The sequence below is a fragment of the Malurus melanocephalus genome, unplaced genomic scaffold (genome assembly GCF_030028575.1).
Source record: "Malurus melanocephalus ecotype Western Australia unplaced genomic scaffold, MMel_1.1 scaffold_18, whole genome shotgun sequence".
Lineage (NCBI taxonomy): Eukaryota > Metazoa > Chordata > Aves > Passeriformes > Maluridae > Malurus > Malurus melanocephalus.
In genome coordinates this window covers 4214337-4240809 of record NW_026623250.1, presented here as the reverse complement: position 1 = coordinate 4240809, position 26473 = coordinate 4214337, and the positions used below count along the sequence as shown (strand labels likewise).

Here is a 26473-nt window from a genome sequence, read left to right as displayed (position 1 = left end):
CGAATTTGTCGAGATAAAATAAAAGGGTGTAGTTTGAAGGTGAGTTTCGGACATCAACAGCAAACCAACAACATTATCAGAGAATTAAGCACTAACTGAGACAACACATTTCAGGAACAGCTGGATTCCTCACATCCAGGCTGCTGAACAAGGACTCAAAGACTAGCACTTTTAGGACCCAGGTATCTGAGGATTTGATAATGAGGGTGCTCTGTGCCAAATGGCTGCTGGCAAGATGTGATGGTAGTTTACACCAGGTCCTGGCAAGTAGGGAGATCTCAAGAGCTGGTCATAGAACATTGTTTTAAAAGCAATAGATGACACATTGCCTCCATGTCTGAGAAAGAGGGAAGCGAATAAAACTGGTCTTTAGGTAAGTTTTATGAAATTTTTGCTTAAATAAAGGCCTAGTYTGAGAAAGCTTGCTAGTTAAGGAGCAGAGAGACTTAAGCATCAAGGGCACATTGGATTAAATACCCAGGCAGAGATGATGTAATCACTGCCTGTGGCACCCATGATAAACTAAGAAAGGTGTAACAAATTGTGTTAAGAAAAGGATTACCATTTTACAGTGGGAGGGATCTGAAAAAGATTTACCACAGGTTTGAGTTGCCATTTGAAATAAGTGGAAAAATTTGTKGAACATACTGAGATGAAAACCTATTTCTACTCTGCATTTGCAAAATCAAGGGAGATTTCTGGGAACCAAGGCCTCTAGCGTCCTGCCAGAAAGAAAATTATGTCCCAGCTTTGTACATGCTTACTGAGCAGAGATCCTGAGATATGAAAACATCTTAATTTTTCCTCCTGTATTTCTTCATTGTTCTCTCTAGATTTTCAGCCACCACACCAGAAAGATTCCAATCTTGTTGCCTGCTCAGTGCTTAAGTGCTTCTAAGTGGGTTACAGGAACATTTCTCACAGTGGTACACACAAAACACTGGATCTTTTTAAGTGGCTGACAATTGTAGTAAATGGTGGTTCTCATTAATTAAAGGGGGTTTTGACCCTCAAGTATTTCTACCTGCAACAAAAAGCAAAGCAAGCAACGGGAAGGAATCAGGAAAGAAATAGGGAGTAAATTCATGTGGCTGTTCTCATCACATCATTTCACACTGCAGTGAGCAGCTGTTGTTTAGACTCCAGAATGAAATATTGTTGACCAGGTAACTGGAATATTCTGGCAATGAACTCAAAGCTTCATTTTGGCTGTACAAAGGAGAGGTAATTAAGAGGACAAAAGGAGGAAATAGTTCCTGCTTCTTTGCTGGGGCTTATATTAAAGCCAACAATTAACATCTCAGTCCAGTACTCTGCTCATTAGAAATCTCCCATTATATTTATCTTTGCCAGCACAGTTAAAGTGTCCATGAATATGAGGGGAGTGAGCTCTACAAATAACGACCCACAGTTACTTTTCAGATGAACCCCAATACTCAAACATAAAGGAAAATTACATTTCCTAYGCAAACAAATGAGAAAACAAAGTAAAAAAAAAATTAATTGCTACTTGTGTGCTGCATTCTGTCACAGTAAGTATGCATTATGTGCATAGACTGGTGCACAAAAAAATAAATGCTGACTATATACAAATTTTTTGAGACTTCTTTCCATTTGTGCCACACTTTCACCTGCACATAAACCTCTTGTATTTCCAAYGTTTAATTTCACCAAAATTACAAGCTTGGTTGGCAAGCATGTGTGAGTATACCAGGGCTCTAGCTCAGGGAGGACTTTGTGTCACTTGTCATTTTCTGTTTTTATTGGTTTAGAAAGGGAGATGGAAGAAAAAACCACAAGAAAACAAGAGCATCAAGGGATAAGTGCATTTTGATAAATTATATTAATTTTCATGTAACACACAGTTGASTCCTGGGATTTTCAATTTTAATATGACCTTCAATTTTCATAAAACAATAGTCTATTTCTTCTCCAGCGCGTTATAGCAATTTCCTGGTTTTTCTTTTCCATGGAGAGATCAAAAGATGTCCTGCTAGGTCATCCATCCCAGTCCTTTCTACTAAATTTTGCTCTTCAGTGTGTTCTCCTTTTTTTGTGCACATTACAAATCCATTTCAGCACACTACTGCTACAGTCTAAGTCAAGGCTTCCAACAGGCTGGGATCCTGTGCTGGCATTAGAGAGYGCACACAATGTAAAACTACATTTTGTTTAGCCTTGGATAAACTCCAACTCCACAAAAAGAACCTCTGGGTTCATTGCCAGCTGCCAACTGTGTTCCTAAATAATATTTCATCCTGAAATTCCAAGAGCCTGGATTAATAAACTGCCAAAATACCACTCAGATGTGATTGTTTCTAAAACTTCCCTACTAGCTTCTATTAAAAGCACAATACTTATTTCCATATTACTAGTACCAAACTGCTATATGGAATTGTACAATTAAGTACTGCAAAGAGTGATTATGGCTCTGAATAATTATGAAGCGAAACTATATCCAAGATTTCAGGCACCTGCTGTAGGCAATTCCTCTCAGGTTGTCCTGGACACCGGGCAAAGTTTCTAACTCTTTCCTGCATAAGGTTAAAAAACACTGTCATCTCTCACTGCAAGCATGTTTCATTCAAGTAACTAATGACAGGTTCASGTTCATCACCTGCAAGTTCATTAAATTCTGCTGCACCTCCATGTGATTTCCCATGCAATTAAGTCTCTGGTTTCACTTTAAAAAAATAATATTTAGTGAATCGTGTCTGTATTTTCAATATAGTTGAACACATAAGCTAAGTTTTCAGTTAAAATGTTTTCCTGAGTTTGTTTTTCTGTTTCACACTTTCAAAACCATCTGTTTAAAATCATCAGATCAAAACAGATCTTTACAAAAAGATAACATCCCATTATTGAGATAAYGACTTCAGGTATGCAGCTTTTAGATAACACAGGTTAAGTTCATACCCTAGGCATTTTACAAACTTAATGTTGAAGATAACCAGTTTGTACCTTACTCCACAAGAGATGTTGATCTACTTCAATTCTTCCATGTTTTTAAGCCTCTAAAACCCTTGCTTGATATTCAGGGTATAGGTATAGGTCAAATTCATCTCTGGCAGTCCACAATGTGTGAAATTCCTTCTCACAGTAGATGTAAGTCCATCCCAGTTTGTCTCAAAAACACTGTGAGTCTCTAGTCCTGCAAAGATCTTGGAACTGCTGGGTTCCTGAACTCACCCAAAGGCTCACTGAGACAAAGAACACTTCTGAATTTTCTGAGATACAATTTGATGGCAAAATTAAAAAGAGGACAATACAAAATGCACAGGCAGAGCCATCATAAGCACAGATGTGATTAGGATTGAGTGGAGAGGTCCTGCTRAAGTCACTAGACAAATTTACACACTTAAGGCTAGGAGGATGTACTAGTGTTTGTAGACCTCAGRTGATGAGCCCTCCCATGCGTGCCCCAGCAGCTCAACTACTGCCTATGAGAGCTGGGATAGGCCTCAGCATCTGGTTCAGGCACCCAAAAGTCGAAGCAAACACCAAAAAGGGCATCATTGGGCTTTTGAGAAAGCTACTGTGGAGACAGAGGAAATAAGGCAACTGAATGTTTTGCCTGGTGTCTCAAGGAGAACCCTTCTGCTGTGAGACTGCTGTGGGTGGAAGATCAGGTACCCATGGCCCAGCAACAGGGCACCATTGACACTACTGCAGCATCTGAGAGTCTGATTTCCATCCACAAGATGATTCGTGAACTGGAAAATTAAGAGGTGGTCAGCAAGACTCGTTCACCCTCTAACACCCCTATATGGCCAGCACCTAAGTCCAGTGGAGAATGGAGACTGGCAGTGGAGYACTGTGGCCTGAACGAAGTCACACCACACTGAGAGCTGCTGTRCCAGATATGCTGGAGCTTCAATATGAGCTGGAGTCCAAGGCAGTGAAGTGGTGCCAACATTGACATTGGCAGTGCATTTTTCTCCATTCTTTTGGCAGCAGATGCACATGTACCCAAGAGTTGGGCTACTGAAGAACATCAAAACAAAGAAGACGTGGATCAACCTGTCAAGACTCACCTGTCTCAGGTGGATCTGGACAGGCAGCAGAAGAGTGAATTAATTCTGGCTCAACATACCAATGATGACACAGGGCTCATGTTCAAGGGGTGGATTTAGCCATGRACAYTCTCACCTTGGTCATCCACAGTGGTGGCAGTTTGGTTACATCACACTACCACAAGCCCACCAAGGCAAGGTTTATGTACTTAAAATGGCGAAAACAACCACAGGATGGCTGTTGGGGAAGGCAGTTTGGATTAGTCCTGCCTCAAGCAAAGGCAAGTCCATCCATCTGACKGTGTTTGCTCAAGGACCTTGGTGGGTAAGGAAGAAGAACAGGGAAACATGGTGTGTACCTCAATGAGATTTGGTTTGGGGGTGAGGACAGTCTGTAAAATTGAACTGTATAATATTGATTGCTGAATGGCTTTGCCTCTGTGTGCCATAACTACCACGGGCAASAGGGACTGACTGCTCCAAACACACCAATTGGGAGGTCCTGTTGCAGCTCACAACCAATCAACTGCACAGAGCCCTCCTGCTCTGGAAAATATTTAGGGAGCATAGAGCCCACACGAACTACACACTCAAGATGGGATGCCCATTGACTACGGATTTGACACCTATGCTTGTGTATATTTAAATAGATATGTTYATGTAAATGTAAATGTATGTGTCTTAAAAAGCTGCAAAACACCAGGTCTGCTTTGTTGGACTCTATGAACATTTKCTGTGTAATCACCCTCTTTTATACATTGTTGCCAGTAGTATTGTTGCTGTTAATTTTCATTTTCTTATCTCATTGCTGTTTCCAGTAAATTGCTACCTCAACTTATAATTCTGATTTCTTTTCCTCTCTCTTTCTCTCTCTCACCAGTGTGCAGGTGGGGGACTGGAGAGCAGAAAGTGGCTGCATGTAGTTTAACTTCCATCTGGGCTCAAATCATGACACCTTCACAGGCAACAGCAACAACTATTTACTGAGTGAGAAAGAGAATAGAGTCAAAATTCAAGTTAACCTATTTTAGCAAGTTCTAATTATAATWACATGAACCCCATAAGAAATCTGGAGCTTTTACTAAAAATGAATGYTTTCATGTGTTTTATCAACACATTAAAAACCTAGAAGATGCRTACTGATTCATTTTTTCATGGTATTTTCTTTAAGAGCATAAAATAAATATTTAACATAAATAATCCCTTGCTATCAGAGTTTGAACAGGTGCTAGTGCAAGGCAAACTTTAAGACTGTTTCTGCTACAGCTATGAAATAGTTGTGCCAAAACAAACTACAGCCTCTTTTGACCTCATTAGCATTAGCTGTTTGTTAASGCTGTGAAATGCAAAATGCAAATAATGGCTGCTGACCAGAAGTCAATGTTTAGTAAAGATGAAAAGTGATGCTGCTGTCATAAAAAAAAAGGACTGCAAAATGCTTTCCTTTTTCTTGAAGTCAAACAGAGGCGTATTTTTATTTAGAAAAACGTCCAGGAAAACTAGGGAATAAAAGCCTAGAAATATCATTTGTCTGCAATCACTGAAGAGCCAATCCCAACAGGAKTGGTTTAGTACTGCTGCTGTAACAGCATCACAGCCATGTTACAGTCTGGTCTCTGCATGATCATCAAGTGCCTGAGCCACCCCGATGCCTGCCGGACACCAGACAGGGTCTGTGGCAAGCAGACGGGATTGTCAGCTGCATCTTTGTGATGGGATATAAACAGGAATATGAACATGTAGGCTCCAATAACAGTGATCAGAGTAATTAAATGACATCAAATGTGTGCCTGTGCTTACATACAATTTGATAGAAACATCAAAGCAAGAACATTACTATTACTGATCTGTGGAGAGTGGCTCAGRTTTGTGAATGGGCAATATTTTCTCTTCATGACCCACTGAATAACCCTGGCAAGCCCTGCAGAAAAATGCCACCCTGACACTCAGTCTTGGATACTGCCTTTAAATCAAGTGATGAGCAATATTGCTGATAAAAAAAGGCTTTCACAAATTATAGCTACAACAAAAGCCCTATGCCACTTCTAAATAATTCCATCCAGGTCCCTTTTGCCTTTTCTATCCTGAAAAGACTTAAAATTACTGACTTAATATGCACCTAATTTCTAGTCTTTCTACTCTTCAGTTTTAATCAAGCTGTACATTGAAGTCTGGTGTAATTTTTAAACTAACACGTAAGGATTTTACCCAAGGAAAATCCCCACGTTCCCAGAACAAAGTATATGAAATCGTTGTGCATATCTTCAACATATGATCAGTAAATCCTTACCATGGCACCCCCAAATTAAAAGGTATTTTTCACCTGAAAATGTTCCAGTTGTCTGTAGTTGTGTACCGTCACATTTCCACAGTCTTCTCCACGGGTCAGCTTCTTGTAGAACAGCCATGAAACATGTGTATCAAAGGACCAGGCTTTGTTCCCTGCCCCCTTTGATCCCATCAACTCCTACCTGATAGAATGACACTGGAGCCCTTCTGTTTTGAAAGTCATTGGGCAGGTTTAATCTGTGCAAGAAATTTGCCCACTTTTTATGCAGCTCTTTTTTGAAGTGGATGGATAAGTGCAAATTTTAAGTACACCTTTATATATTGAAGATGTTTATATGTTTATAGCCTTGCACCATGACCATACCATGTTGCCTACTGAACACCTTTTATCAATATCTGACTCAGTGTGTCTGATGATGATCCTGTGAGTCTYACTGAGAAACATGTTCATCTGGTTAGCCAATTTTCAGCTTTTCCAATTAGCAGGACTTCATGTGACAGCCGTAATCTTTTTACTTCCCSTCGGATATGTCCTAACGTGGGACACAGCCATTTGTAATATTTGTAGGAGCAGAGGACACGGACAACTTCTTAGCTGACTCGAGGAAATCCCTTTTATTTTCAAAAGCTGTGTCATTTTATATTTTARTTTTCCTGGGCTAAGCATCCATTGGCTGTTTGCTCAGCAGGGTCACCRCCCACATACCTTCTTRTCCAATCACATCTCTGYTTAGGCGGYATCYACGGGCTCTGCWTAACCAACCACAGCTTGACACACAAGGTAGGATAATGTCAATCACTACAAGCTTCTTCTTAACCCCAACAATTTCAAATTAARTAGATTTGAAAAATACATCTATGGTCATTTGCTATTACTTTTAGGTCACATCTCAAAATTAATCAAGGATCCTTTTACTATAGAAAACTATGAGTTAAAGTATTCAGTGGAAATGCTATGGCATTCAATGAAAAAGAGGGTAAAAACACATTTGTAATTCTAAAAAGACTTGAAATAGCAGCAAGATCAACAGTAGTGACAACCAACAGAGTGGCTATTGTTACATCCTACAAGAAGTGCTAAGTGTCACACACTTCYAATGTGTCACTTCATTTCTGAGGAATTGATGTGTTTATGAGCATTACAAAATTGTACACACTACACATTTTGTGTTTAATTTCATAGAACACAGAGAGTAACAGCAGATACATATAGAAACTCCCCTTTTTTTATCAATTTACTCACTGCTGAATTCAGGAAGGCAGGAAGCTTTTGTCTCTCCTGTCTGCTCTCAAACCAGAGTTTTCATACACCATTTTGGCCAAAGTAGCAATGGTCTTCTGCAGAAATACAAATGTCTCTGAAGTCAGCCTCGGGCAGAGCCCCCAGAGTCCCAGAAAGGGCTTCAGCACCATTTCTGTTGAAAAATGTCAGTGCTGCAGACATGAAGGACCTTAGATACTCAATGACTCACTTTTGCAGCAGCAATACAACTACGTGCTGTGGTGACAACCGTTCCCCTTCCAAATGTATCCTTGCTTGCCAAAAGCACAACAGTGTGTGCAAGATTTCAACTCCCCTACGAAATCCACTGAAGTGATGATGTGCTGTCAGCTTAACCATTACACAAGTCTTGTATAGCTGGACTGCTGCTGATGTGCATGGACCCATGCAAGGACATTGGAAAATCTGAGTGCTGAAAAACTGGTAACTTYACAGGGAGAAAATCCCTAGCCTGGCTAAATCAGGGTGTATCACTTGTGTGCCACAGAAATATGAAATTATCAGGTACTGTTTCAGGTGTGTTATTGGTGGTTCAGCTTTCAAACAAGTTGGTGAAATKAAATGTATCCATTCAGAAAATCTGACATCACTCTTTACACTTCTCTTTCCTTGAGTTGATACCACTGAATATTAAAAGCATGATTTATTCTAAAACTTTCTGCTATCTCTGCTTTAATGAAAGCAAATATGCATACMTGATGCAAAATGAAGTTTATATTACATCTGTACAAATAAATGGCAATTTTAAGCACTATTTAATCATAACAGCGAATACGAACATACAGATACAGTTGCACACATGAAAGATAAAAGTGCACTTTGTAAACATTTTGGGTGTAAAATTCCACGATGGGGCAGGTGCATCSTGTTTAACGGCTTGGGATGATCAGTCTGCTTTCATACCGCCCAACTCCACCCACTGTCCTGTCAGGCATACTTGTCGGCTCAGCTGACTAAAACCTCTGGATGAAACCGGGCAGATCGTTGCTTAATTCCTACTTTCATTACATTCATTAGCAAGCTACTGAGTGCGAGCTGCAGACTCAGGAGCTACGGTGGGTCCTCGCACGAAGCCTGCGGCGACCCTCGCCTCTGCCGCGCTCGTCCCGTCGCTCCTCCGGGAGTGGGCGGGCAAAGCGAAAATATTCCTTTTCCGAGAGAGAACGGGAGCGTGCCGCCGGGTGGGGTGCGCTGGCAGCCTCAGGCTGCAGAGGCCCCGCTCCGCCCCGGCCGGGACACGGCTCCCCGGAGCCGCGGGGCTCTCAGCGCGGCACCCATCGGAAGCGGTGCCCGCCGGTGGCCGTGCGGAGAGTGAAGGCGTTTCCCTGAGGGAAGGCCAGGGTGCGGATGGTGCCCGCCTCTCCCAGCGCAGCCCGCAGGCTGCCGCCCCCCTCCAGATCCCCGCCGAGCGGGCGCGGAGCGGCGCGGCCGGTGCGCAGCCCGCGGAAGGCGCCGTGGAGCCGCGGGTCCGGCCGCGGGCGCTTGGCCGTGGGACTGCCTCTCGGGCTGTCTCCCGGGCTGCCCCCGGGGCTGTCCCCCGCGCTGTCCCCCGCGCTGCTCCCCAGGCTTCGCAGGGCGGCGCGGCACTTCTCCGACACGGCCCGCAGCATGGCGTCCACACCCTCCGCATCCTCCCGGCCGGGACCTGTCGGGGCGGCGGCGGCGGCAGCGGGAGGAGGTAAAGGATGGAGAGGAGAAGGAGGAGGAAGAGCTGTCCCGTCGGTGCTTTGCGGGAGCATCAGTGTCTGCCGGGGAGAGGGAGCCCGAGTTCCGTGATGTGCCCAGCACCGCCCCGCTCTGTTCCGCGCCACGCTGCTCCCCACTGCTCCATGGCACAATTCATTGCCCTGAGCCGTACCGAGCTGACACCTTTCTGCCCTGCTCCACCCCGCACCAATCCACATTGCCCTATCTCATCCCATCCCATCCAGCCCCACGCCGTCCTGTCCTGCACCACAACCCTGCACTGCACCAACCCATCCCATTCTCCCCCCACTCTGGCTATGTCCCATCCCGCACTGCCTCACCCTGCACCCTGCCCCCCCTGCACCCGACATCCCACTGTYCCGAGGGACCAGCTGGGCCCGTGGGGTGGCCAGGCCAGATGATGCCGCAGCACTCACGTCAAGGACAGCGGCCAGCTGCCGGGCCTGACTTGCCAGCTCCTTCAGCTGCTCGTTACTCTCCCGCAATGTCACCAGCTCTTCCTGCCTCTGGGTGAGGGTCTCCTGCAGCTGCGAAGGACAAATGGGGACGGGGTGGTTGAGACAGCCCCACCATCCAGGGGCCAGGGGATGCTGCATACCAGGGCCATGCAGCTGCCTCAGCAGGATGCAACAGAACAAACCCAGTGCGRGTTGACAAGGGCTTTGGAGTCCCTACCTGGCTGTTTGCCTCCAGGGCATCTCCCAGTGCTTTCTGGTGCTGGTCTGCCAGGTCCCTCCAGCATGGCTCGGGGGAAGGCAGGTGCTGTGGGGGCACCTGCACCAGCACACTGCTCTGCAGCTGCGGGGTGCAGGAGCCAAAGGCCACCTCCTCACCAAGTGAGAAATCGAAGTCAGTACAGTCCAGTGATGGCGGCGTTAAGGTGGATACATCTGGAGGGAATAACCACAAGRGTGGTGGTTATTGGAGGTGTTATTGGTTAAAGGAGGTGTTAATGTCCTCTGTYCCTCCAAGTCCCAACACACCATTCTGGTTGTAGAATCCCTCTGTAATGCTTGTACTCTATAGCTACACACCCTAAATACATTTGGATTCAATTTCTCTCCTGCTGGACAAAGCTCAGTGACAGCTCAGGTCCCTCTAACGGGGTGAGCAGGAGTGCACTGCTTTACAGACTGTCCCATGGTGGGACAAGCAGGCAGTGAGTGGGTGTCCAAAACAACAAAAGCAAAGCAAAATAAGAGGAGACCGAACGCAGCATGACTGCAGATATATACACRCAGGTACGTTTGGCTCAGGTAAGGAAAAATATCTACTTGCCAGATATAAAATCACCAACAGTATCTCTGAACTCCTGGAAATCAAACTCCRGCCCATCCTGGAAGCAGGGACCCTGGCAGGGTTTAAGAAAATGATTCAGTGAGCAGGGCCCAGGGCTCAGACCTGACCACACTACTGTCCATACTGGTTCAACAGTGTCTGCTGCCTCTGCTCAGCACCTTATCACAGTTCCAGCACCCCCAGGCACCATCCCCTGCCCTGCCCTTGCCACTAAYCCATCCAACACATGGGACAGGATGCTGTCGTTCGCTGTCCCCATTTCACAGGTGGGAGTCCTGAGGCTAGGAGAGCTGCCAGTGCTCATCTGCTTGATGGAGCAACCCCTCAAGGTGCCAAATGCAGCCTAGCCGGTTCCAAACAGTGGGTTTACCTGCTGCASGATCACAGGGCCAGCTGGGGTGGTGGGGGCAGAGGCTGCCAAATCCTGCCAGTTGAYGGTGCTGAGCACTGGAGACAGTCAGAGACAGAGGTGAGTAGCGCAGGCAAGGATGGGAACAGCCAGGAGCACTTGGCAAAATGAGGAGCACGGCTGGGGGCACCCTCAATGTGCACTGCCAGGGGATTCAGGGCTGGGGAACATGGTGGGAGGCCCTGGGGGGGATACACTGGGGGTCGTGGAGAGGGGTCATAGCGGGGGAACACGGTGGAGGGCAGGTGGGGGTGTCAAGGTCGGGGGCTGCAAGGCTAAGGAGCACGATGGGGAACACGAGAGGGGCGCAGGAGACACGGAGGGGTTCATGCCTGGGGGTCAAGGCTGTCCGCAGCAGACTGACTCACCGAGGGCGGGCGCGGCGGGGGCCGGCGAGGCGCCGCTGCGGTGCGGACGGGGCGGGGGCGCTCGGGGGCTCAAGGCGGCCGGAGGGGTCCACGCCGTCCCCCCGCCGGCCCGAGCCGGCTTTTTGGCGAGGCGGGCGGGCAGGCCCTGGACCGTGTTGGGGCAGATGCTGCCGAAGGCTCGGCGGCGGCCGCCCTGCTCCATGCTGGCGCCACGGCCTCAATCCCGGCCTCGGCTCCAGCTCCGGTGCCGGCGGGCTCTCTCCGTCCCGCGCCCCGGTCGGCGCCGCCCCGCGAGCAGGGGAGCGGGGAACCGCGGCCATGCCGGGGGCTGCCCGCCCGCCTTCGCTCCTCCAGGGCGCCGAAACCTCCCGCCGCCTCCCCGGGCCGCGCCGCGGCTCCCGCGCCCGCCGAACCCTTCCCCGCGCCCGCGGAGCCGGGGCGGGCCGAGGGGCTGCCCCAGGGGGAAACTCGAGGAGAGGCGCTGGCCCCGCCACCACGGCCGCCCGTCCCCCCAGCACCTCGGTGCCGCCCCACCCCGCGGGTCCCTTGCCGGGCAGGGTGGCCGTCAGCTTGTGGGCTGGGTTGGTTTTTATCATGATTTTTGTTAAATGTCGTTACAGGGGTAGGGRCCGTCAGCGTTGAAAGCCGGGGGAAGCGAGGGAAGGAAAAAAAGCCCCCGCCCCATGGCATCTTGAATGTACCAAACCGCGCACCAGGAGACAGTAACCTCGCACGGGGAAAAGGGGCTCAGCCGCTGCTAGCCGGTGGATGAAATCACCGACCAGCCCAGATGAAAGCACCGACGGGGCTGGCGGAGGATGAGGATGAGTTGCCCCTWATCCCCCTGAGGTGGGCTTGTAGGCATTTTCTGTAACAGTAGCGTTGAACTGGTTTGCTCCTTCTGCCTCAACACCTGACAGCAGACAGGGCTTGGAGCGCCACCCGGCGTCGGGGTCCCTCTGCCCTAAAAGGCGAGCACTCCGAAGGCAGCTCTAGGTGTGTRTGTAGTCTTTTAACACCACTTTTCTGCACAGATACAAATGAAGAAAATTAAATGTTTCACGACACCATGACTGTTTTCTGCCCTTGCAAGTTTCCCGTGTTACAGTGCCAGCTCGCACTGGAGTGAGTACATCTGGCATATAGACCTGCTAGAAAACAAAACAAACAGCTTATGCCAATGCATCTACTTGTTTTGGTTTTCTTTTTTTTTTTTTTTTTTTTTTTTTTTTGCCTGAGCCAAGACCAAGCCAGCGGCTGCCAGTTTGAAAGGGAGCATGACACTATTTGGCATCTTTATTTTATGGGGGATAGAGTTAACTGGCGAGGTGAATTTGTTAAGTACCAAAGTGTTTCCCAGCTGAGTCTGCATACTACCAGTAATTAAACGAATAGAGGTAACAAGTAATAAAGAGTTTATTTAACATTCATTTGACCCTTATACCGTTATCRTTATGAACCACGCTCCAAATAAATAACACAATACATGAGATTCAGTATATTATTTACACGCTGGAATTTTAAAAAAAAATAGCAAAGGGACAATGTAGCTGATATGACACGAAAAACCGTTTGCAAAACGCCATCTATTTTTTAAACTGCAATGGCACTAAGGCTTAGTGATCAGATTACACCGACTCCGTGGAGCACAAACGTCGAGCCGGAGCCATCGCCGTCATCACCCGCTGTCAGCGGTCACCGCCAAGCGCGGGGCACTTCTGGGCCACCTCAGGAGGCAGGAGGAGGGACAGGGAACGCCCGTTCAGAGACACCAGGAGCTGCAGCTGGTCCATGCAGTCCCGCAGGAGCTCCTCTGGGTAGCCGCTGACTCGTAGGTCCAGCGGAGTGCGGTGGCTCAGGAGCCGGTCCGCCAGCCCCAGGCTGCTGGCGGCCAGCAGGGAGGGCGCGTATTTGGTGAAGGCATAGTCGGCCAGGCTGAGCTCCGCGACACCTGCAGCCAGGCTCCGGGCATCCGCCGCCTCTGCCGCGTCGGCCCCCCGAGTCTCCAGCCGCACCTGGCTGAAGTGCTCCAGGAAGAAGCTGGCSGTGGGCGCCGACAGGTCGAAGTTCAGGCGATGCAGGACGATGCACTCCAGGTTGCGGAGCTGCTGGCGGGTGAAGGCGTCGCAGCAGAGGGCGAGGAGTTCCTTTACGCTAGGTGGGTGCACCTCTACCTGCGAGTGGGGACAGGAGTGAGAACGCTACCGCCAGGAGACGGTTCAGGGGAGCGGGCGAGCAGCCCACCCTGTCTGGGAGCCGCTCGGCTGGCCTCGGCAGGCTGCAGAGACCCTGGCGGTCGGGCAGCCGGGCCCCAGGGTCGCCCTACCTGCTTGCAGGCGATGAGCAGCGCCGTTACCCCCAGGAGCTGAAAGCAGTCGGCGGCCACAGGGGTCGTGGCGAGAAAGCGGTCGAGGATGTTGACGGCCAGGCAGAGCGCCTCGAAGGAGAGCCCAAAGTGCCGGTGCACGGGGATGAGCCAGCTGACCAGCTTGCAGCGCGCCTCCGCAGTCACCTAAGGCACCGGCAGCGGGGTCAGACGGGGCTGAGTCGATTGCGGGCTCGCCCCCCCCGCTCCCCGCCGCCGGCTCCGCTACGCCTACCTGCGGCTGCCGAGCGAGCGGCTCCCGCGGCTGGAAGCGGCTCTCCAGCCCCTTGCGGGAGCGGTACCAGCTCTCCCCGTAGTCGCGGAAAGCCTGCAGCTCCTGCGCGCTCTCCCCTGCCGCCGCCGCGGTCCCCAAGCGCCGCCGCCGTGCCGGGCGCCGCGGGCAGCCGCCGGGGGAACAGCCGGGCCGCCGACCCTCCGGGGTGCCGCCGGGCCGCCCGCTCGCCGCCGTCACCATCGAGTGGGAGGCCGTGCCAGCTCCGCGCCGGTCGCGGCGGCGGCTATTTGAGCGGCGGGGTGGCCGCCGAGCTGTCACCGCCCGCCTCCCGGGTACCCCGCCCCGCCCGTCCTGGGGAGGCCAGCTGGGCACTTAGGGGACCACTGTCTCCAAAACAAAATCCGAGTCACCGAAAAGTATGTCTCTTCTTAGCCTTCTGGCCCGCTGGCAAGCGGCAGTGGTGGAATCGCCGTGGAATTGTGATCTCCCGACCAGCAGGGCAGAGAGAGCCAACTGGGCAGCCGTGCTGTAAAACCACAGCACGAAGGCAGCCAGCTGAAGCTGCTGCCTTTATTTTGCCATTACCAAAGCAGGCACCTCCCCAGCTCCCAGTAGTTCAACTCGGAACCTCGTAAGCTTTAACAGCTACCTATACTCCCCATAAGTAACACTTTCAGTGGAGGGCACCAGAAACGTGACAAATACACCAGGGSTGAGAGCTGGGAATCTGGGTCTCAGTTACACTTCCATCCCTAGACTATTGATGTAATGGTGTACTATTTTAAACAGCTGAAGGCAGGGAAATCAATATACTCCAGCACTCCAACCACCTGGTCACAGTCTTCTACAGACTACAAGGGAAAGACCTGGTGAAAGRAAACATCTTCTACATTAAGCACCGGGAAAGATGTCAATAGAAAGTAAGAGCTTCAAGCACCCCACAAGCCAGAAGCGCAAGAGGCAAGGAGGTGGGAATTCTACAGGGCAAGTGGCAGGAGCAGGAACTCCTCTCCAAAGTGAGGACATAGACCAGGAAAACATGSTGTCCTTAAAAAGAAAGAACACATTGCAGACCACAGGTGCATCTATGGTGACAAAGATCCACAGATGGTGACTGGTCTTGTGTCTGACAAATGCTTTGAGAAAAGTAACACAAAGGTGTTAACAGAAGTCTTTATTAAATAAATAGAGCAAAAGAGAAATTTCATCCACCCAAAAGAGTACAGGCACAAAAGTTGCTCATGTATACTGCAGAAGCAGAAATCCACCGTAGTATTTGTTTTTGTTAAAGATAACTGTGCTTACCTGTACACCACAGTGCAACCTCCTTAATTTGTTTTAGAGAAAACTCTTGCTCACATACATCGTGCAATTTCCCAGTAATTACAATATATCCCCTTAACTTATTTCAATTATTTATTTCAAAGATTACAAAGCAGAGCATGCTAGAGAAACACACAGAATAACTCTGAATCTCAACATTACCATCCATAAATGGAAAAAATTCTCTCTATTCATCACATTTGAATAAGGGAGAAGAACTCAAACACAATTCACACTTTCGCTAAGATTAACCACTTAAGACCAACAACCGATTTGCAAAATTCAAACCCAAAAGGAACAGGAGCTTGCTAGTTACTGAATTACTGAAATATTTTTCTAATTCATGTTTCCAAATGTTACAAAYAAAATATCTCAACCAGAACAAAACCGATGAGATTTTTTAGGGTGCAGATTTACTTTGTATCTTCAATGGCTATAGTTAGTAGGTTTTGATTTCAGTGCCTGGGAATACAGAAGGCAAAGTTGAGGTCTTAAGGTCTAAGAAAAAACTTCCTATTCAAATGCTTCCTTGCCTACATGGTGTCACAAAAAAAAACCACCCAGTACTCAGTTCTTGTCTCTCCTATAAAGCCAGGATTACCACTCGATTACCATAAAAGAGTAACAGATGTGATCCCAGTTTCCTCACAGTTCTCAGCAAGCTTGCCTCTCAGCAAGCCTGCCTCTCCCAGAACTGAGTGTAAGGTAACATGCACAAACTGGACAGCAATACCAATTCTGCTCTGATAGTATCACTGGACAGGCACCATGTTTTGCATTTTCATGAATTTTCCTCAGTGCCCTTTCTGTGCATGATTAATCTCTGCTGTATAAAATCTTTATTTTTCATATTAAACAAAAGTTGTAATCCACACTGTGTCTCTGTCTGTAAAGACAGTTCCTACTTGACTGTAACTGTTTAATGGCAAACCCTCCCCACCAATATATTCCTTATTCCTGAAAGCTGAGCTGGTGATCTAAAATTGCACTTCATAATTGGAAATAGTTTGGATAGGCAGAATGTAAGAACATCTGACTCATTAAGCTACCCAGTTAAGGATTATTCAGTATTAAGAAACAAAGAATCACACAGACTCAGTCATTATGAGCAAGTGGTAGGAGAGAACTGCCACTGGAAGGTTCCACTAGGAACTTCTCTATTTCCTTGAAGAGGGTCAACCTGAACTTTGATCAATAAGGGGAAAAAAAAACATGATCATCATTTGAAGGCTGCTTGCAGGACTATGCAAAACTTAACATACAAAAAAGGGACAGCAAAATGAATTACAGTCGCAGGAGTTGCAAGGGTAGGGTGAATAGGGACAACTAACTGTGAGAAGGAGCACATCCTCTGAAGAGGCACATGTTCTGTTATGGAGCATCTTCTTATGTAAATCATACAGAAAAATTAAGACTTCTCTAAGATGTATTGGCTGAACACCATAAATTCCTAGTTTTTAAAAAAAAACATAGCTTAGGAAATCCATATGAGAAACATTTGCCTTCTGTTTGCACACATGGAATTCTATTCAATTCAGATTCAGGACCGAATCTTTAATCATCTGATGGTATGATTAGCACATTAAGCTAAAAAAGAGGAATTATTCACAGCCATTTCTGTTCTGAAAAGAAACTGCTTGCAGTTATTTGTACAGTCAGACAAATGGCACCAAATGAACTGCAAAGGCTAAATATATTCAATGCTCCTCTCTAAAGTGATATAGAGAAAGATTGATCCTATGCAAAATCATGCAGTCTATCCCCATTATGGCTGGCATCAACCATGCTAAGCATTTAAATACTTTCAATTAATGTTGGAGTGCATATTTCCCCTGCAATTACTGAAGTTCTGGTTTGTTACTGATTTCTGGTTTCAGTTACTATTTTCTGTTTTTATCAGCTCTTTGATGATGTGTAACACCTTGTCATCTAGAAAAGAAAACAAAYAGTGTGTGAAAAAGAGCTTAAGAGTTTATTCCCAAATCCCCAAGAAAATCATGAGAGAAGTCTAGGTCTCAGAAGCTTAAAATTTCAATRTTTTAAGTTACACCAGAATCTAAAGCAAAACAAGTGATTACCACTTGGCAAGCAAAGGACAAGCAGTATGTACACAATACGTCATTATAAAATTATTCAATCAACCGCTGCTGACCATTCCAGTATTTCACAAAAGAGGCTGGGAAAGTGGTGGGCTAACTATAGATACATCAGCACATAGGAAACTCCTTTTCTTACCCACCTACAATATGCTCCTGACCATCTAATATCCAAAGTTTAAACTGTACTCTGCTATGCCTTAGCTCTGGGAATCAAAACGCAATTACCAACTGTTAACCTAAATTTTRAGACAACTTGGATAATACTTATAAGTCATCTTCACCAAGGAATCTCCACACACAATCTTAGTTCTCTTTTGAAATATATGGCTCACCATTACTACCACTACCTTGAATATTGTTATCAGGAATATCTTTAGAACAGCAGCTAGGCAGAACTTCATACATCTGAGGTGAGCCACGCAATATATGCACAGTTAGTAATGACTTTCTGGACATCTCTCAACAAAACATTCATGTCACACCCAGCCTACTCTGTGAAGCCTAATCTGTGAAGATTCAGTGTACTAATGATTCCCCAGATTCGCCACAAGTCCACTTAAACACTAATGCCAGCAATGCAGTAACAAAGTTACCTTCAAGCGACATTTTGGGATTTTCAAGCTTCTTCTTCAAAACAGACTCAATGAGAACTCTCAGCTGTTTGAAAATTACTGCAATCTTAACAGGAGCCTATAAAGAAAAGACAAACATTTGCATTATCAGACATTCCATACCAAATTATAGATCAAAGTAAGACTGAAGTATTACCTTACATATAAATAGAAGTTTATAACAAGATTATGGCAAACGTGATGCATATGCATGATTTTTCATGGTAACGATAATCATCATGGATAGTATACTCATGAAATGCCTACGCTTACATTATGCCTTAGCTTTTAAAGATCAATTGTTTGTAGTRTCGAAGCCTAAAAAAAACAGCAGCTCAGGATGGTAACTTAGAATGTGCTCCAACACAACCATCATAAGAGGAAATTATTAATTTATCAGTAAGACATCCAATTAATTGCTTTTCCCTCCCAAGGTAACAAAGTTCAAGTCACATTTGTACCTAAAATAAAACAGATGCACATTTCCCTCGTGGGAGGTCTGCCAGGCCTTCTGAGAAAGCAATCACAAGCCTTTCCCAAATCTCACTAGGAATCTGGATACCTAAAACCGAACCCTCTCCCAAAAACATTTCATTTTATCCTCCCCTCCCTATTTCAATCTTTATTTCATTTACATGCTGTCTTTGGTATAAGAAGTAGCTGCTATGGCAGAAGCACTAGATGCTACATACTCTGCTTTGCACCTCAGTAGAAAAGTACAAATTCTGAAACATTCTGTAAGACATGACTGGCCCAGAAACTGCACAGCTGTAGCCATCAAGGGACCAGGAAAAAAAATCTCTAACAAACCCAAAAGGGACCTGATTTTTAAAATTCCCTATTCATGATAAGCAGTAAATTCAGTCAGATGGTTGCTTACTTGTATCAGTAGACTGCAAAAAACTGAAGTGTTTTGCTGTTTACAGTTGTCATTAAGAGTAGCATAAGGCCCACAGGAGCACAGAAAATTGTAACCAAGTTGCTGTCAGGACAGGAAAACCCACTACTTGCCATCTACCAGAATTTACACAGGATCTCCTCATGACAACTGTTTTGTCTACAAAAATATGCTAGGAAAGTGCTCTCAGTTTTCCCATTTCTAAATGAAACTTTTACACACAGAAAGGAAAAAATGCGTAATCAAGAAAACCAAACACCACAAAACCCAAGTAAGAAGCTGTTCTACAATTTGGACTTTTTCCAATAAGTCTGTATTATAGAGCAGTATGTACAGTAGTGTGCTAAATATAAATAGGTAGTTACAAGATTTTGAGACTGTAGGAAAGGTTAATATAAAAACAGGAATGGTCCTTGGCTTTAACCACAAGGTCTGTAAAAGAAGGTTTAGTCGGCATCCATTTTCAATACCTGTTCTGAAACAACACTTTCTACTTGACAAAACAAGGAACTGATTTCTTGCAAACCACCTATGACAAGTCTATTCTTTTGAGTGAGATTTATTCAGATTTCATTACAGGCATATAAAATTTCCCGTCATTCTCTTTAATTCTCTCCCCCTTTCTGAACTAAGCTGATACATCAACTGTGTAATACAAAAACCTATGGAACCACAAAAGGTAGTTTAGTTTTAATTCCAACGCACCTGAAAATGGATCCAGCCATCAACTGTCAGGAGACGCTCGCGATGCTGGACTTCTATATCCCCACCAAAAAGCAAGATGGGAAAGGGGGATATTAGAGTAGTCTCTCTCAAATATACCTTGGCATACCTCACCTGCATATGAACAAAAACAAACAATTAAAAACAGTAACAAGAAATCCCAAACCACACAATATCCATAACATAAAACTGATTGCTACTTCTACATGGAAAAAATCCACTTTTTTTTTCCTTGTCAAGATGCAACCAAACACAAGTTATTGCAGAGCATCAACAGCTATTTGTATGCCTTACATCACATAAAATAATTCACTTCTAAGTRAGTGACAGGGTTATATGCTGGAAGTTAGCTAAAGTCACAGTTATCTTGTTGAAGCTCAAATGGAAAGAGAACATTAGCCTAGTGGTGTTTATAGACAAAACAACAAAAGTACTAAAACTGCTTAAAGGCAGGCATAGCTCTTTCATTACAATTTCTTCTTGGGAGCAGCTGTTTTTTCAATTTCTACATCCACATATACACATGCACCAACGTGGTGCACAGACATATACACTGCATCAACTGTGGGGACCAGCATGTGCTGCTTCTGGCACTGGAACATTTCAAAGATAAAGAGAAAATAGGGTGGAATGAGTTGTAGTGGGAAGAATGGACACAAAAGGAGTACATCTTCACACGAGAGTGCAGGCTTTGTTTGTCCCACTGTTTATGGAATAATTACCTACCTTAGCTGCTGTCACCACACTATGACATTCTTGGGAGCAAGAAATACTTTCAAAAAATACTAATCACTTCATATGCATGGAAAAGTCTAATACTTCCTGCTTCTCTATAGTAAATTTGGCCATTAAACAACACTTTTGTTGTACCAGAAGTGTAAGTAAATACAAACACTTCAATTCCACAAATAGCTGACAAGATTTTGAAGGGGAAAGAAAGTGACAGGAAAACAAATACAATTCACTTAGGGAGTTCAGCAGTCAGTTACAGAATTGGCTATTTTATTACTGGGATTTATCAGTACCAAGTTTCACAACCTTAGTCTGCTTACAAGAGTGAAAAGGCACACTTTGAGAAGTTACCACCAGATATTACCATGTAAAGTGACATTAAAATCAACATAATTGTATTTAAAAAGTCAATGATAGTATTAAGTTAAATAACACACAGGAAATTCCTTAAATTTATAGCTACCAGTTTCACTATGAACAGATTCATTCATGATCTTCGGCTTCACCTTCTTTTTCTTCAGCACTCAGTTGGCTGATTTTTATGGATTTTAGGATCATTAGATAAGACTCATTAAGATAAAGCATTTAGATATTAAATCACATACAGTTAAGTATACTAGAGGCATAACTACATCTTTATACAAACTATTGGTTACATTACTACTTTCAACTTACCTTCTCCTGGTAAAGCAGCCATCCATATGTCTGCAAGTCTCGATTTACAGAAGAGGGATGAACTTGCGCTTTACCCTGAGCAGTTTCCACCATGCAAGCCAGCTTCTCTGTAATATCCACAGACTTCGTATACAGTATTTTTCCTACATTGTCATACAGCCCTGCAGTCAATACAGCTTTAAGTAGAGCTATTTCACTGAGAGATAGGGATTGTGTCGCTCCACTTGCATCCCATCCACACTGTGTTGAAGGTGCTGTGAACCCTGCCGCTCTGACCACCCGTATGAGTTCTTGCTTCACATCCTGAAATAAGTATGGTAACAGTAAAGTTTTAAATTAAAAAGTWACATACTCCTCTTCAGCAGCAGGAAATGACACTTGATCTGAATTATTCATGCTCTCCAGAGGGAAGCCCCTTACTAGAAAAACCACTTGTATTTTCTGCAGTCATATGGGAATCTTAGCTATTTCTATGAGAAAAACATTTTAACATAATCCAGTATCTGGAATATAGGATTAGACATATGGAARTATATATGCTGCAAATACTAAATCTCTACCTGCAGTTAAAATTAAAAGATATATTTGCATCAAAGATCCAGTTCTGCTAAGAAGTACTCAGTCACTCAAACTTATAAGATAAAAACATTTTCTCACCAAAATAGGAGGCCATTCACATAAGTTTGTGGSTCATCTTTAAATTAATTACTAATAGGTAAGTTATTTGATAACAAGAATAATATAAACACTTTATGAATTAAAGTTTTGATTCTCTCATAAAAGTAAAGCCTAACTTCTCCAATGGCAGTGACTACAAAGCTAGTTATCGAAATGTGAGTATCAAAACTCAGATACAAACATAGCTGCCTTGATTGAGAGTGGGCCTTTTATCAGATCACAGAATACCACTTGCCTTTTTCTTGTCTAAATAGCAACTGTGATATATCACTTCTGTAAAAGGGAATGACATTTCCAGAGGGAAATTTTAAAGAACAACTTTTGAGTGCAGAGCATAATTACATGCTTTACCTCCAGAGTTAACAGGGAAGTCCTATTAAGGAAATTTCTTCTGCAGTAAGTAATTTCAGCACGATACCCCCCTTCCTGTCGAGCCCTCTTCCACCTAAGAAGAAAATTGTGTCTTATTATAGCAAGAATAAACCCATCATGACTATAACAACAGAAATGACAGAAAGTTAAAAAAGAATAATAGGTTTCAGTAAAAAATTAACCACTCTAAAACAAGTTGTCCTAATGAAGATGAATGCTGCTGGTCTAAGTGCACTCCAGAGAACATGCCTGTAACRCAGATTTGACAGACACTAACAGAAATACAAGGTGATTAACTCTCAAAAACCACACATTTCTGTCTGTCTTAACAGCCAAACTAAGATTCAGACTTAGTGATAATACTCTAAAAAGAAAAAAAAAAAGCCTCTATGTAATTTTTATACATTTGTGCTTYATCAAATACAAAATAGTCTGGTCAAAATACCACAAACAGTAAACAAAATACTTTAAACACTAGGACAAACTGACACAGCAAACCTCTATATGTGTGTAAGCATAGTTAAAAAGATCTAAAGAACAAAATACCAAGCAAGCTATCCATTTGTGTTACAGCATCTGGCAATCTATTGTTATTTAAAAAAAAACAACAAAAACAAAAACAAAACAAAACAAAAAAAAAACCAAAAAAAACCACAACTTGAAGCGAAAGCGGTTAAAGAGATATTAAGGATTCTTCACACTACTGCATTACTTAAAGTGTTATCTGCTACTAACTAGGAGCACAGGAGAATCATAATTTACCCCAGATAAGCGTTGTAGATTGTTATATGGTCTGAAACTGCCATGGCTAGAGATGATTTTGCAAGATCTGCTTCATCTTTTCGMCCAATAGGTGTAGTAAACGGGGATTTTTCTGTCATAACAGCAGCCAGAGTTGCCTGCAATTACAAAGTACACAGCACTTAAGAGTATTTTACTATAAGCCCACAGGTTTATAATACAAATAGCCTTAGATTTTCTTTTACCCTTATTGCAGAATTACAGGCTTGGGTTTTAAGAGACTTTAAAGATAGTCTAGTTCCAAGCCCCTGCTATGGGGAGGGACACTTTCCACTAAACCAGGTTGCTCAAAGCCCCATCCAACCTGGYCTTGAACACTTCCAGAGATGGGACATGCATAACTTCTCAGGGTAACCTGTTCCAGTGCCTCATCACCCTTGCAGTAAACAATTTCTTCCTAATACTGAATCAAAACCAATCCTCTTYCACTTTAAATCCATTTCATCTTGTYGTATTATCACATGCTCTTGTAAGTAGTTCCTCTCCAATGCGCTTCAGATACTGAAAAACTGCAATTAGGTCATCCTGAAGCCTTCTCTTCTCCAGGCTGAACCAYGCCAATTCTCTCAGTCTTCTCAAAGGAGAGGTACTCCAAACCTCKCAGCTCATCTTTGTCCATCCTTTGGACTCACTCCAACAGGTCCACATCCTTCTTGCCTTGGGGACCTCAGAACTGCATCCAGCACTCCAGGTGGGGTCGCATGAAGGGACAGCACAATCCCCTCCCTCCCCTGCTGCTCATGCTGCTCTGGATGCAGCCCAGGACACGTTTGGCTCTCTGGGCTTTGAGCGCCATGGCTGGGTCATGTCCAGCCTCTCACCCACCAACACCCCCGAGTCCTTCTGGGCGGGGCTGCTCTGATCTGTCCATCCCCAGCCTGTGCTGATACCAGGGGTTGTCCTGACCCGGGTGCAGCACCTTGTGCTTGGTCCTGTCACCTTCACATCTGCCCACTTCTCCAGATCCCTCTGGATGACATCCCATCCTTCAGGTGTGTCAACAGCTCCACTCAGCTTGGGTGTCATCTTCAAATTTGCTGAGTGTGCACTCAATCCCTTKGTCTATGCCATAACACTGGTCCCAGTACAGACCACTGAGGGCACCCTTTGTCTCTAGTGTCCACTGGGGCTCTGAGCCATTAATCACACCTCTGGATGGGACTGTACAACCACTTTCTTATCCATCTAATGGTTCTGGATCCATCTTTCTCTAACTTAAAGAGAAGGATGTTGTGGGGAACCATGGTAATGGCTTTACAGAAGTCCAGATAAATGCCTCTGTAGCCTTTCCCTTGTCCACTGATGGGAGTCACTCCACCACTCAGAAAGCCACTGGGTTCATCAGGCAGGACTCGCCCTTGGTGAAGGGTGCCATGCTTGTGTCTTGAATCACACCCCTGTTCTCCCAGCATATTKCTAAGAGGATCTGTTCCATGATCTTGTCAGGTACAGAATTGAACCCGACAGGTTAAAAGTTTCCAGGTCCCTCTTTTCTACTTTTTTTTTTTTTTTAAAAGATGGGTATAATGCTTCCCTTTTTCCAGTCATACGAGAATCACAGAATGAACTAGGCTGGAAGAGACCTTTAAGATTATCAAGGCCAGCCTATGACCTAACACCTCCTCATCAACTAAACCATGGTATCAAGTGCCACATCCAGTCTTTTTTTAAACACGTCCAGGGACAGWGACTCCACACCTCCCTGRGCAGAYAATTCCAGTGTGCGATCACCCTTTCAGTGAAGAATCTTTTTCTAATAKCTAACCTAAACTTCCCTTGGCGCAGCTTAAGACTGTGTCCTCTTGTGACTGTGTTCTGTTGGTTGYTGCCTGGGAGAAGAGACCGACCCGCACCTGASCAAAACCACCCTTCAGGCAGTTGTAGAGAGTGATGAGGTCACCCCTGAGTCCCCTTTTTTTCCAGGCTAGACACCCCCAGCTCCCTCAGGCATTCTTCATAAGGTTTGTGTTCCAAGCCCTTCACCAGCCTTGTTGCCCTCCTCTGGACATGTTCAAGTATCTCAATGTCCTTCTTAAACTGAGGGGCCCAGACCTGGACACTACTCAGATGCAGCCTCACCAGGGCCAGTATAACTTCCCTGGTCCTGCTGGCCACCCTATTCCTGACACAGGCCAGGATGCCATTGACCTTTTTGGCCACCTGGGCACACTGCTGGCTCATGTTCAGCCAGATTGTCAACCAGTAGCCTCAGGTCCCTTTCTACCTGGGCACTGTCCAGCCGCTCTGCCCCCAGCTTGCGGCGCTGCCGGGGTTTGTTGTGCAGCATGTGGCATTTGGGCTAGCTAAACTTCATGTTGTTGGACATGGGCCATCTATCCAGCCTGTCCAGATCCCCCTGCAGAGCCCTCCTACCCTCCAAGACATCAACACATGCTCTCAGCTTAGTGTCATTTGCAAATTTAYTGATGGCTAACTTGATACCCTCATCCAAACCGTAAATGAAAATATTAAACAGGATTGGCCCTAGCACAGATCCCTGGGGGGCTAGTGACTAGTGACTAACTGACAACTGGATGCAGCACCATTCACCACCACTCTCTGGGCGCAGCCATCCAGCCAGTTCTTAACCCAGGGAAGAGTGCATCTGTCCAAGCCATGGGCTGCCAGCTTTTCCAGGAGTATGTTGTGGGAGACAGTGTCAAAGGCCTTGCTGCAGTCCAAATAGACAACATATACAGATTTTCCCTCATCCACCAGGTCATAAAAGGAGATCACGTAGGTTCAGCATGACCTGCCCCTCCTAAACCCATGCTGGCTGAGTCTAATACCCTGGCCATCCTGTAGGCACTCAAGATGATCTGTTCCATAATCTTGCCAGGCATCGACGTCAGGTTAACTGGCCTGTAGTTTCCAAAATCTTTCTTCTGGCCCTTTTTGTGGATGGGCATCACACTGGCCAGCTTCCAGGCATCTGGGACCTCCCCAGTGAGGACTGACAGTAAATACTGGAGAACAGCTTTGAAAGCTCATCTGCCAGCTTCCTCGTCACCCTAGAATGGATCCCATCTGGTCTCACAGATTTGCGATCATCTAAGTGGCTCAGCAGGTYTCTGACTACTTCCTCCTGAATAACAGGGGGGCTATTTTGCTCCCTGCCACCATCCACCAGCCCAGAGGACAGCTATCCTGCAGACAACCAGTCYTTCTGTTGAAAACTGAGGCAAAGAAGGTGCTCAATACCTCTGCTTTGTCCTCATCCCTCCCACATCTAAGAGGGAATTCCCACTCACCCTTCCTTTTGCCATTTATCTATTTATAAAAATATTTCCAGTCATGGGTTTCCACCTGACTGCCATAACTTTTTGAGTATCATGGCAAGTGGCTTGACAATCRTCAATTTCCTCACTCTTTGTGATGCTTCTCACTGGTTCCCTTAGACCTACATATATTCAGGTTTCTCAGATAGTCATGAACCCAATTTTCTCTTACAGTAGGAAGCACTTTGCTGCCCCACAGGCCACCTGGCAGTCCACCCACTCAAGAACTGAGAAAAGAGAGGATGCCACTGATGACTGAGGCAAAAACATTGTTGAGTTCCTTAGCCTKCTCCTCATCTGCTGTTACCAGTTCATC

The 26473-nt window shown here is 45.4% G+C and overlaps 3 protein-coding genes across 3 annotated transcripts in view; all 3 read right to left on the bottom strand.

The window, feature by feature from the left end:
* Nucleotides 1-8846: 8846 nt before the first annotated feature.
* Nucleotides 8847-11569, bottom strand: MCIDAS (multiciliate differentiation and DNA synthesis associated cell cycle protein). Its single transcript, XM_057389603.1, has 4 exons — nucleotides 11368-11569; nucleotides 9967-10181; nucleotides 9708-9818; nucleotides 8847-9329 (listed from the first exon to the last, which is right to left on the bottom strand). The coding sequence occupies exons 1-4, from the start codon at nucleotides 11567-11569 to the stop codon at nucleotides 8847-8849; spliced, it is 1011 nt and encodes a 336-aa protein (XP_057245586.1).
* A 1249-nt stretch (nucleotides 11570-12818) lies between these two features.
* CCNO (cyclin O) lies at nucleotides 12819-14629 on the bottom strand. Its single transcript, XM_057389598.1, has 4 exons — nucleotides 14617-14629; nucleotides 13968-14338; nucleotides 13694-13879; nucleotides 12819-13541 (listed from the first exon to the last, which is right to left on the bottom strand). Exons 1-4 carry the CDS (start codon nucleotides 14627-14629, stop codon nucleotides 13056-13058), a joined length of 1056 nt encoding a protein of 351 aa, XP_057245581.1. The 3' UTR covers nucleotides 12819-13055.
* Nucleotides 14630-15126: 497 nt separating this feature from the next.
* The window catches only part of DHX29 (DExH-box helicase 29), a 32130-nt gene continuing 20783 nt past the window's right edge, over nucleotides 15127-26473 (bottom strand). Inside the window, exons 22-27 of the mRNA XM_057389689.1 lie at nucleotides 22841-22977; nucleotides 22058-22151; nucleotides 21029-21331; nucleotides 19604-19735; nucleotides 17983-18079; nucleotides 15127-17219 (exon numbers count right to left, since the gene is read on the bottom strand). Coding sequence (XP_057245672.1) covers nucleotides 17164-17219; nucleotides 17983-18079; nucleotides 19604-19735; nucleotides 21029-21331; nucleotides 22058-22151; nucleotides 22841-22977 — 819 coding nt within the window. The 3' untranslated portion in view covers nucleotides 15127-17163. The remainder of the gene's footprint in view (nucleotides 17220-17982; nucleotides 18080-19603; nucleotides 19736-21028; nucleotides 21332-22057; nucleotides 22152-22840; nucleotides 22978-26473) is intronic.

Bases quoted from the DNA above. Each gene is read 5' to 3' on its own strand.
- MCIDAS (XM_057389603.1), bottom strand. From the start codon at position 11,569: ATGGAGCAGGGCGGCCGCCGCCGAGCCTTCGGCAGCATCTGCCCCAAC. The intron at 10,182-11,367 runs GTGAGTCAGTCT...TATTCCCTCCAG, and splicing joins CCCCGCCGCGCCCGCCCTCG to ATGTATCCACCTTAACGCCG. The intron at 9,819-9,966 runs GTAGGGACTCCA...TGTCCTTCGCAG, and splicing joins CCCTGGAGGCAAACAGCCAG to CTGCAGGAGACCCTCACCCA.